The following is a 12,798-nucleotide window of genomic DNA, read 5'->3' as shown; positions in this document are numbered from 1 at the left end:
CATTCACCATGTTCAACGGTTTGTCCGAGAGTCGACGATTTGTTCATAATCATCGATTTCACAAGCAATCAATGCAGTTGTAGAAGCGCAAATATACTTTTATCAGATCGAAACTTTATAGGCCAGGTTCACTGCTACATTGAATTACCAGAAATCGGAATAACTCATTATGCGTTCCAGGGATTGACGCAGAAGACGTTAGCAGAGATGGTTCGGCAATTGGCCATGCCTGCACCAGCGCATCCTTTTCTTCACTTCAACATCGGATAGCTTACAATGGCCCCTCCTGAGCTGGTCTTCATGTACCCACACGTGCATTTGTCGTAGTTGTCTTCAGTTCTGGCTTTGTTGACTTGCATGCCATCATATTTCTTGCAAGTGGCATCGGCATCGCGGAGACTTCTGACGTTGTATCGACGGCCGTCTTCAGAAATTAAGCCAAAACGTGTCCTCCAAATATACAAAATGGCATTCTTCTTAGCAGCAGATATCAAGCATTTTTAACGACGTACAGAAAGATAACAATCCCTTTTTTGTAGACATTGATCGGAGTTGTCCACTAACTGGTTCCTAGCCAGCTCTATGGGATAGTGACACAACGTGCATGTGTGACCATATCAGTCTGGTGCCATCACAATTATTTTTTCTTCTCACTCCGACAGCGCCAACAAAGAAAATGTGTTTGCTGAGCTATCAATTACCAGCAACAATATTTTCGATTTCACAAGATGTTGACTCGGTATTAAATGACCTCAACTTAATCAATAGTGGTTATTAAAGTGTGGTTTCAATTTCCTGATGCAATATTCAGTTCCTGTTGTTTTTTGTAATATAGCCATCACATGATTTTTGAAGAATGTACATGGAGTGAGGTGTTTCGAATATCTCAGGATATTAAAAAGTTCGAAGAAAGGCTTGATATGTAAGCGTGTTAAATACAAAAGATCTTTTGAGCACCATCTGTTAATCCATCTTTAAAACTGTATATAAGATCCCGTCAAAGCTTCTCCAGCATCTTATCTGTGGAAGGAGCAAAGATGACTACAGTTATGAAACACACACCGATTCTCCTCTTGCTTTCTTTAGTGGTAAGTCCGCAATTGAACAGAGAAGTGCCCTTTCTTGTGATCTCTTACCAAACCATGTAAATGATTCCCCAGTATGCCGTAATTGTAACCTAAATGTAAACGAAGCAAATGCTCATTATCTGCTCGACTGTCATAAGTTTGAAGACGAGGGCGATAGGTACTCAAAGCTGACATAGCTGCAATTACCAATTCGTGGTTTTTTTCAACCGTAAAACCTTTTACATGGGGAACACTGTCATTACCAAACCATAACTTCATAATTTTTGTGGCGCTCTCATGGTTTATAAAATACTTAATCAATTTTTTTGGAAATTATGAATACATTGTATCTCTATTCACCATACTTTGATGTGGCAGGAAGGGTATTCAGTTGTTCACGGTAATTTCCATTCTGCAGTTGCATATACCTTTTGAGCTATGAGTTTGTGTATTTCATAATGTAATGAAAAACATGTAAATAATGATGTCCAAAGTACTAGCCTCTGACTTTTTTCCGTATATAGGTATTATTCTCGAATATTCAGAATAAATTACATAACTATAAAGAACAAAATTGAACAGAGTGGAAAAACAGTTGAAAAATCTCACCGATATTCTAAGGTTTTTAAAATGTAATCTTAATACATCATTACATTTATAGAGATTGGGTTCGTCGCTTGTTTAGCGCTAGTTTACCGCATGCCAGATTTGATAAATGCCGTAATGTTCGCAGTGAAAGGCTTGCGAGTTGTAGCAGCCAAACCTAGCATGGGTGCGTCAGGGTCTAAAAGTTTCCAAACCGGATGGTTTTGCTTTGTGATATTGAATAAGATCTTTGTTCTTTTCTCAAACCATGATATTTTGGATGTTTGTCATTTAATGCAGGAAACTACAAACAAGTGTCTTTGAAATAGCATTTGCTTTATATTCCTGATTTGTTTTCTTTTAGGTGTTATACATCGGTTTATATTTCTGTTTACAACTTTAGAAGTTTTAAAGAGTAAAGAATGAAAACAAATGGATTAATACAGTAAATAAATAAAAAGTATCAACACATGTATGTGCATTATATACAGTTCTGGTCAGATTATTTAAAACCTAGCTCTTCAAGCGGTCATAATGGCGACAAATGCAAATTGACAACTCTTGGCGCAGTGGAATCGCGCGAAACGTTTCAGTTGACCCTCCAGCCGATTGCAGCTGTTCTAAGGAGGGTCGTATTGGTATCAGAGTCGTCATTGTCCAGCTGCCTGCCCAGTAAAGTCTCAGTTGGCTAACTATCGTTTGCCATAGCGTTGCGCTGACATCTACTGACATTCATCCACAATTCGCACGGTGAGATGAAAACCCCGCACACTCGCAAAAGAAGTGTACTTGCGGATCGGTATACTAGTTAACTGAGGGAAACTGATATGCTGGAAAAGACGGACAAGATCAGTGTCTTTGAAATAGCCTTGACTTTATATTCCTGATTTGTTTTCTTTTTGGATGGCATACATCGGTATGATACCTGTGGAAGGCGGTCCACCACGACTACCTCTTCACAGTCAAGGTAAGAACAAATTACAGTTAATTTTATATCTGAAGGTAAAATAGACAGAAAGCTCACTTGCGATAGCTTCTTGTGACTTTTTCCTCCATCAACTGTTTTTGTTCAATTTTGAAGATTGCCCAAAAAACGCTTGAATAATCCAATACAAGAAAAAATATCCATCTTACCGTCGTCCTTCAGGAAAACCTGATTGAACCTGTGAACTATCAAGCTTGTGCATTGTATTCCACTTAGTGTGAATACGCACACGAATATTGTATTCATTGTTCCTTGGAACCGGATACAATTATTGAAATGAAGCCATCTGGAATCCCAGCACTTTGACAATCAACGTCATGTCACTGAACTTCCACAAAACGTGAATTTATTTGCAGTGCATGGCGAGCCAGAAATTCTCGCTTGTAATTCAATGAAGAAAGTATAATCCTTTTCTCAGGAAAATTATCCTGTCAATTGGAATGTGATATTATCCTCGGTCTATGGCCTAGGTCTCACGCCAGAAAAATCTATTTTCTCCTTGACAAAGGCTATTGGTGAATGACACATAGCTGCATGGAGTATTATTTCACGACAACAGCTTATTCAAATGCCGTCGAATAAAACCAAGTGGCTTGCTGGCCAAAAAGGAACCATTCCGAAGCCCTGCACCTCACGGGCAGATGATATCATGAATATTCCTTCTACCTGATACTGCATACATTGGCAACATCATTATACATTGGGCGGTTTGATATTTTTAAAGTGGATGTAACCGGACAAAATCGTATCGTGTTTATTAGTTTGCATTGAAAAAATCAAAGATTAATATTGCTTCCTAGAAACGTTACTCAACTTCAATATCACAAAACTGCTATTTAACATCCTGTATAAAAAGCAAAATGGGCTCTTTTCCTCGGTTTTTTCGCGGTTTTTTGTTGTCCTCGAAAATGCTATCACCGATGTAGCGCTCGCCGCCAAATTACTGAGGCTTTATCTGATAAATAATTCGAAGCATGTTATCGATCAATGCACAGGAATGTATAATTGTGCAATCTTCTCCTACATTATCTGTCATTTCTTTTCCAGCGCAAAATGAAAACGAGCAATCAGGTCTTCAAGCAGAGTAAGTAACCACAAGTAGTACATCCAGTTATAAATCGATTCTTTTTATTGTGCAGTATGTTTTGGGTTCATTCACAAAGCCAATTGTACAATGAATAATATCTTAACTAAAAAGATTATTTCAAGAATCTCACTGTACTAGTGTCCTGATTTTTGACTTGGGCCGGGGGGGGGGGGGGGGGGGCAGTGTCCAAGCAATGAAATGACTTGACCCAGCGATTTCTTCGATATTCTAGCATCGAATAGCTACGTCTTGGACATTTATAGTAACTACTTATACATGGATCAGTTATTGGTATGCATGTAATTTGTCCCGCAGGGTTCTTATTGAGAAGTCTCAATCTAAAAGGAAAAGGGCGGCTCTCGTGAAAGACAGTAATAAACTCTGGCCCAATAACGTTGTTCCTTACACTTTCAATGAGACATACTTCGGTAAGTATGATATTACATTTTATCTTAAAAACCGCTCACAGTAACCGGATTGAAATACTTTTCAGCCAATAATTATATTTAACCATAATTCCTAAACATCGATTATATCATTAGGGAAGGTCATTGTGCTAATGTTCATGCAATTATCAGTCCTATTTGAATAAGAAGCAACTCAATTTTTTAAAAATACCCAAAATAACTGTGATTGATGTTATTAAGAGTCGATTAATTAACAACTGCATAATCCGAGTTTCATGATATGAATAAACCTAAATTTTGCACATCTAATTGATACGTACTTTGATAGTATTGTGCCCACCATTGAAAACGTAGTAAGTTATCATAACCCTGAAAGTTAAGAGTAATTTGTTTGGGTATCTTGAAACTTTTTTCTTGGAACAGTTTTGCCTAATGGGGTTTTTTCTTTCAGACCGACACCAGAAGCTGTTTGTGAAGGATGTCGTTTTGCCATTCTTAGAAAAGCACACCTGTATTGATTTCAGGACTAAGACCTCTTCAGATACCGACTGGTTGGCCATTGAAGACTGCCGGGACACACAGTGGTCCGGGTAAGACAGTGTCCCTTGATACACTAACGAGAGGCTTTTTCCGCCTTCCTAACGGTTTCTCCTCATTTTTCTTTATTTATCCGAAAAAATGCGACATTGTACGACGTTTCCCGGAAAGATCGGATTTCTGAAAGAAGACGGAAAACCTCATACTGGTGATAGTAGTGTGTTGACCATTAACCTTGTAGTGCATTGTAACAACATGGTACCTGTGCAAGTCCCCATGCAGTCGTAACGCCATTGCTGATGAACATGTCCAGCAAGGCGCACATATGATAGCATTAGCCCTGAGCATAATGACATAAAAATAGCTTGAATCTACATATTCAATATTGTCCATTAGAAAACACCACTTCACCACATGGGCAGAACAAGTTGGGGTCAAACTTCAATTCGGTTAAGAATTTCTCACGCTTATAATTGACAACCTTATTTATAGCTCTAGTATATGTGTCAAGACAACTGTTAGATGTATTCTTATCAAGAGTAACGGTTTTTTAAACACTTTGCTGAAGAAGGCACATGCCCGTTTTGGGTAAAGGTCGTACCCGGGATTGTGGTGAACATGCTAAATCTAGCCCTGTTCAATGGCACGCTCCATCTCGTTTTAAAACACACTCAGGTTTATTCATTTATTTCCTGCAGAAGTATAACAGCTTCTGAGTTTTGATATGTATATTTTCTTCATATAGAAGCAATCTTCAAACACTCACACCGCCAATTTGTACCACATTTCCGAATAATTTGGCAGAAGCGCCGGAGGTCTATTACTCACATAAAACGTATGCGAATGTTAGGGATGAAGTTATGAATTTTATGTGGTCCCCAATCCCTCATGCAAATGCAAATGCAAATTTTGTTTGGGTTTTGTTTTGTTTTTTTTGGGGGGGGGGGGGGGGTATTAGTTTCTTTTTTCTAATACTACATGTAAATAATTGCACATGTCCTTTTGAAAGTCGAATGATATTATTATGCTGCCGAAAATCAGAATAATAATGCTGAGCCTTGGTTTATGAACCAGTTTTTACATTAATTTCAGTTGGAACTCGGGCTGCGTTGCAAATTTAGGGTTTATGAAGCAGGGTGAACAGTTCGTTTGTTTGTCTGGAAACAATGACTGCAAGACGGTAGGTGGTCAATGTCTACCTTAGCCCACTAAAGGTAGCGACTTGGATATCTCGCACAGTTTACATGGATAATGATTAGTGTACTTTTTGTAATCATGCACAAATATAAAAATCGGCTGATTTGAAATCTTTGAAAACTGTGTCTGGTATAGCTGTTGAGGAGTATGAAATTATTAAATTAAGCATTGATAACGAGAAAAAATAGTGTTTGGTTGATGTAATAATGCGCAATGTGCTTTCCGAATTGGCCGCTGAAGTTTTTTCGTGTTTCGTGAGCCATGCATTAGGATTTTCAGTATTGCTTGTTATTGCAGCCAGGCTTGATGTTCCACGAACTAGGGCATGCCCTGGGTCTGAAACATGAACACCAGCGTGGTGACAGGGACACCCATGTTACAGTCAACTATTCGAACATTCAAACTGGGTCGTCATCTGCGTTTGATAAGTTTGATAATTCCGACTACCTTGTAACTGCATATGACCTGCGGTCGGTGATGCACTATGATCGACGGGTAAGAAAAGGACCGGATTATAGGGTTTCTCTGGTGTTTTTTATATGCTTTTATGACCTATCATTACGATTCTGAATATACTTAATTATAGTCCAGTGCTGTGTGATCGAAGGACACAATTCATTACACTTTATTTGAGAAATCGGTTGGAAAAAGTGATCTTGCCACTTCACTGGATGAATTTTTTCCTTAGGATTTTGTTAACATTTTGTACCATGACAAAGAATACATTCATTATTTATTACTCCGGGGTTCGTTTCTAATACGGGAAAAGACTATCACATAAAATAGATCATTTCGGCCGAAGTCAGTGAAATTAGAGAACGCCAAAGGTTTTCGCCTTGCCTGTGCGCAGCAAGCATGCCATGTGCACAGAAATATTACAACCATTCGACTCTAGGAAAAAAAACGTTCTCTTTCTTATAGTGTACTTAAGTTATTGTTTTGACTCCGGGAAAACAAGAACATTAAATGAAGAGTGACCTAATTTATGTCCCAAACGTTGTTGGCAATCAAAAGTATGGATGGGCAGTTTTAGATATATACTTTTAACTGAGGACAACGTTTATATAATTGTGGCCAATCTCTGGCTTTGTTCATACTTTTCACATAGTCGCATCAGTTTATGAAACATACCATTAAAAAGCAAAGTTAATGTCTTTTTAACTATAATGGTTGTGATGTTTTCATGTTATTTCTTCCCACATTGTCCTCTTGCACCTCATTCTACCAATCCACAGGCATTTTCGAGGGACTACAGTAACCTATACACGATAACAGCCAAAGTAGCAGCGGATAACGCCAAGATAAGATTCGTCAAGCTGAAGTTGCCGTCTTATTTGGACATCAAGAAAATAAATGAGGCGTACAACTGCAAAGGTAATCAGAAAAACACATTTCTTTTCCCGATGTGAAATACGTTTTTAGCAGCCTTGCAATCACAGAGTGATGGTCCAAGTAAAGATAGTGCGGAACCGAAAATGTATCTTCCTTAGTCTATTTGAACACATAACTGAACAGAGTGAGGCACACACATTATACATGTAGATCAATACCCTTGATTGGGAAAATTGTTTAGAAAAAGATGATCGTGCTATACCCTCTGGAATTCTACCTTTTCGGGACGACATTCTGATGTGTTTTTGTTTCTTGTGAAGAGAATTCTGTGTTTCATACTAAGAAGTAATTTCTGATGAAATAAAACAAGAAATAAACAATGATGCTGTAAACATAAAATGAGTTTATGAGGGCCGAAGGCTGTGCAACTCGCCAAAATATAGCTGTCACGACGTGCTGACGTTAGAACCATGACAACAGTCGACAGTGCATTTTGTTTGCTACGGCATTGCCGTGAAAACCCCGATCAAAACATGGTTCCGGGATTCCGTGTGATTTTGGTAAACGATTGGTCTTGACACGCTACGTCTGTTAGCCGGCCTTTTTACCTCTGCGTGTGGCTGTAGATGCCATTACTTGGACAGCTCTAAACATTTTGTTCATTTGTTTTCAGACACATGTACAACTCCATGTGCCAGTGGCAATTACGTCGATAAGAATTGCGCATGTGTCACTGAGCAGGGTAAGTTCCTGTGATATTTAGCCCTCTCTCCTGACGGCACTCATATTTATCCAAGGATCAATACATTTGTGTACTTGTTGTTGCTTGAGATTATACGATATTTACAGGCAAACGTTAACAACATTAACAACAAAATAAACCAGTTAAACTAAAAAGTCCCCATTTTCATAAATACCAATTTAATTATTACGAGTTTCTGATATTTACTAGATTTTTCGTCGAACTGTCTTTTAAAGGGGGACTATGGGCAGGCTAATTTGGACATCTTCAGGTGACTAATATACACAGTAAGGGTCCTAGGTCATGTCAGATTCAGCACTAAATATATTCCTTGTACAAGCATGAATCATTTCGACGTACTGTGAGATGTGAGACAAGTGTAACTTAGTTTTCCTGCCTAGCTGCTGCCTATATTGTCCCTTTACTTTGTCTTTCAAGTTCATATTAATATACACGTCACTCTGTTGACTTGAATCGATGGCCATCCTATATTTCTATTATTTTCAGTGTACAAGGATGCCACCTGCGTGGACTTCTACGCAACAGGAGGATGGGGAACTACAGCCGATTGCACGAATTGGAAGAGTTGGGGGGAGTGTACCAACAATCTGATTTGGATGGCGTTCTATTGTCGGAAGACATGCGACCAATGCGGCGTCTAAACACAGTCACCTGTTCGTATATAGTCCAACAGGCAGACATTCTATCAGCGAAGCGAGTAGCAAGTAGATGTAGAAGTAGAAATCGGATTCAGATTATAATTTCGGACTGAATCTGTATAAAAACAGCAATAAATCACATTTGCACCCTGCACTCCATGCCTCTAGTTTTCTTTGGTTCCAGACAAACTACAACTTTTGACCTCAATTAGAAGATAGGCTCTCTGAATGACGATTTTTTTCATCGGTGTGGCGCCATCCTGTAGCCGCTGTCTTCATCGCCGATCCGACCCAGCGGGAAATTTGTCAGACACACCATCATAAGTGGATGACCGAAGACATCGCTTGCGACAAACGTATTGAATGTCGTCCTGAAGCGATGTTGCCAACCTCGCATCATGATCTGATTACCTTTCTTCTACACAATACGCACAGTGAATTCGCACGGTTGACTCCCAATTGACCCGATTTTGCTCTCCACGCAGCGACTCTTTCCACATGGAACGATGCACCAGTAAAGGCCTGTGTACACTAGTAAAATATTAGCAACATTTTTACAACATTTCCAGTTGCAACAAATGTTGCGTAGTGTGTACAGAGCAAAACGCGTCTTACAACATGTTGTAAAATTGTTGAAAATTAAATGCAATGCAATTCTTTGTTGCATGTTGTAAAAATGTTGCAAACTCTTCAGCCAATCAGAAATAGGATTTGCGTCATGTTATCTACCTGAGGTCATGTGACTTGAACAAGAAGCTGGTATAGCAACTCTCAAGTGAGTGTCTTGCTTCGTAGGATGGTGAAACATTTTCTGGGAGTTTCATCCATTCGCGGGAAGTTTTTGTATGACGGCTTGTCAGTCAGCCGCAACTCCTTTAACAGGCAGTGATATGCCCCATGATCCACCCTCATTTTGATCCAGGGCCTGGTCCATATTCTCTTTGGTTATTTCGACGCCTCTTCCGCCTCCGCTCAACAATGACAGCTAAAGTTGCTGCAGAAGCACTCAAAACACATCTTCTCTCCTTGGAATCATCCATTTTCCCTCCAAAATACCTATTTAGACCATATCCACAACTCCGTGGATATGGTCTATTGTTTTTACTGAGCCGATCGCCAGGACCCGAGGGATGTAGTTTTCGACACGTATCTCCGAAACTGCCGCACGGAACGACCTGAAATTTGGTTAGGTTACGTTTCATAACCTGCTAACGAACAACGTGTACTTTATTTTTGCAGCCGTTGCTTACTTTTTTAGTTTTCGGGTGATTTTTGATGAAAATCGCCGGTTCTGAACCGTTCCGGTAATAGCACTGCCTCCCGCGTTTTTACCGATTAGGCAAGTTGCTCAACGTTGATCTGTCCCGACCTGAACAGGTGGGAGGATACCCGCTACATGGAAGAGCCAACAGACATTTCGTCTACGCATTCTGGACTGGGTGAGTGTGAATTTTTCGTGATTGTAATCGCCCTCAAATTTGTGTTGAAACACTGCATCAGACAAAATTAACTCATCAGAGGTCAAGAAAAGGATCTTAAGAATATATATTCGCTGTTAGTTTGGGTGATTATAGGGAGCACGTCCATCTTTTGAGGCAAACTTGTCATCCAAAAGTTTCCAGATCCCCGCAATGGCGGATATACATTCATCAAAAAAGTTACGAATTCGGGCAAGTTTCATCAAACTGTGCGCCTTAAACACCTAAGAATGTCTCAAAATCACCCAGACTCTACACATGATATATACCTTCACTGAAAATAATTGCTGAAACCTCGCTTAACGTGTCGCGAGTGCTGAAAGCAACAGTTTTGGAGATCGTTTTTCTGTACATCCTGCTCACTCCTGTAGAAATGTACAGTAAAGCACGTATACACGTGCAGTGTAAATGGACACACGAATGTATACACACCTTCTGAAAATATTGTCAGCAAAGGTGATAAGTGTTTGTTCTGAATTATGACAATGAAATTCATAGACTATTAGCAGGTAACAGTGTCTGTTGGTCTGAATAATGAATGATAAAACTTCTGGTGAAGTTAAAATATTTCCTCGCTCTGTTTTACAGCCTGACGGGGATGATCAGCATCTGTTCTGTTCTGCGACCGCATTAGTCACGGATATAGGAGCCTTGACCACGAGGAGCTGATGCGGCAAAGTCGTATAACCGTCTTAACCTTGACATCGGTGCAGTGCTGAATTTGCCGTCCGAAGACAAACCAGTATAATATTCCAGCCGTATATCGTTCTTTTCACTGTAATACTTTTACATCAAAAAGACTGAATGAATAAACCTACTGTGGCAGTTAGTTTAAAAAGATATTATTGCATTTTACGTTTTTACTCTTAGTGCTGATCGGTCATACCCCTTTGGCCTGGCCGTGACCTTGCATACTGGTTGTCTCGATGCCGTATGCTATGACCATGTATATATCTACTGGACTGGTTTGTTGCACCATACCAAAGGAATTAATTGAAAGATCAAGACTGCAACAATCCTTTTTTAGTGTAGATTGTGAGGGAATAACCAGTTACCCCTATGTTGTAATCATGCACAAACTGGCCTGACTCGTCACAACCTACACTTCAAAGGAATTCAATGTTCAACTCTCATTTATTGGTCGTCCCAACATTGGGAGCTTTCATCCCCACCAGCCATATCAGATGGCCAACTGGTTTCCCTCACTCGACCAGAAAACTAGTCAAAAGATACGAAAGATGTTGAGATTCAGATTACATTTGCTTGTTGTCTGCTGGATTCTGACCATCCATATGCTGAGTTGTTGCAGTCCCAGAACCATCGCTATTTCTAGTATTTATGATGCACCTACTGTCACAACCTAATTCAGCTGGTTATTCAGGGTTATTTGCCTCTGATTTATCTGGTTATATCCTGGTGCAAACCTAATTTCTCAACATGACAAAATACTTTCACCAGGGATATGGTCTGCAATTTGCTGTTAGGCGAATTGCCCAATACTAGTTCCCTTTGTTCCCACTAAAAAGTTTGCAACAATTTACCAACATGTTGTAAAAATGTTGCTAATTTGTTGCAATTTTGTTGCTAGTGCACACAGGGCCTTGAAGGGCTTGTTGCAAAATTGTTGTAAAAATGTTGGTAAAATGTTTGTAAAATGTTTGTAAAATGTTGCTAATATTTTACGGTAGTATGTAAACACTGAAACGTTTCAAAAGAAACTGGTCAAACGAAACGAGTCAAATAAATGGTCAAAACGTGAAATTGAAAATGCACTATGTGGATGTGTCGTTTTTCAAGGCTCTGTTTTGTATTTTTACCGCATAAAAGCCGCAGAAATTCAAACAGAACGCGATTAATTATAAATAGATTTACCACAGTCCGTTCAGCTCTTTCACAATTTAGATAAACCGGTATTTCCCCACATAACCTCGTACCCTGCCCCAATATTTAGCGCTATCGTATACTTTAACGACAATAACGACGATTTATTGGAACACGTTGAATTGAACATGTCCAATTTTGCCTTGAACTCTTTCGAACGTAGCACTCAGACACGGAGCATCAGCAGATCAGAGGTCATAGCATTATTCATGTTATTCCGCATTTCATCTGGCATTTCCCTGCCCTAATTGGCCGCCATTATTGCCGAATGTGCTAGATCCACTTTTTTCATTATTACAAGATGTTCAAAGCATATATTGATGCTAAACTTTAAGACATGATAAGGGTGGTTCATTCAAACATTTCAATTCAATTGTAATTGTTTAATTTTAACCGCCATAACCTTTTGTTATTTCGTCCCCAAAGTGAGTACGAATCTGTGGCCGCGGCCATTTTCAGTTCAATTACACTGCGCGATCGCAATGCATAATGTACAGTGTTCCGCCAACATGGAAGCCAATTCGGGCAGAGATAATATTATTAACTCTGCTTTTGGAGATTGGCACGGGGACGAGGCCGATTTACTTATTGCGCTGAAAATGTGGAATACCAAGGCGGGTCGCCGTGTTGCAAACAATTTACCAAATTCATCGCCTAAAAATCGATCTAGACTATCAAATTACGCAAACAGAATTATTGTAATCATTACAACATATCATGAGTATAATTATTAATTTTAAGTAATATTAATTTTTATGCCATATTTTTATTTTTGACTCGTTTCGTTTGACCTGTTTCTTTTGAAACGTTTCAGTGTTTACATACTACCAATATTTTACTA

The 12,798-nt window shown here is 39.2% G+C and overlaps 1 protein-coding gene across 1 annotated transcript; it reads left to right on the top strand.

Moving 5' to 3' along the window:
- Window positions 1-1,036: 1,036 nt before the first annotated feature.
- On the top strand, window positions 1,037-8,752 carry LOC135500623 (astacin-like metalloprotease toxin 3). The gene is made up of 10 exons (XM_064792171.1): window positions 1,037-1,088; window positions 2,556-2,619; window positions 3,685-3,721; window positions 4,040-4,152; window positions 4,583-4,721; window positions 5,761-5,848; window positions 6,163-6,360; window positions 7,101-7,239; window positions 7,871-7,939; window positions 8,447-8,752. Exons 1-10 carry the CDS (start codon window positions 1,038-1,040, stop codon window positions 8,599-8,601), a joined length of 1,053 nt encoding a protein of 350 aa, XP_064648241.1. The 5' UTR covers window position 1,037; the 3' UTR covers window positions 8,602-8,752.
- The last annotated feature ends 4,046 nt before the right edge of the window (window positions 8,753-12,798 follow it).

Source organism: Lineus longissimus, chromosome 16 (genome assembly GCF_910592395.1).
Source record: "Lineus longissimus chromosome 16, tnLinLong1.2, whole genome shotgun sequence".
NCBI lineage: Eukaryota > Metazoa > Nemertea > Pilidiophora > Heteronemertea > Lineidae > Lineus > Lineus longissimus.
Note: the sequence above shows the minus strand (reverse complement) of the source record. Positions and strands in the feature narration are given on the sequence as shown.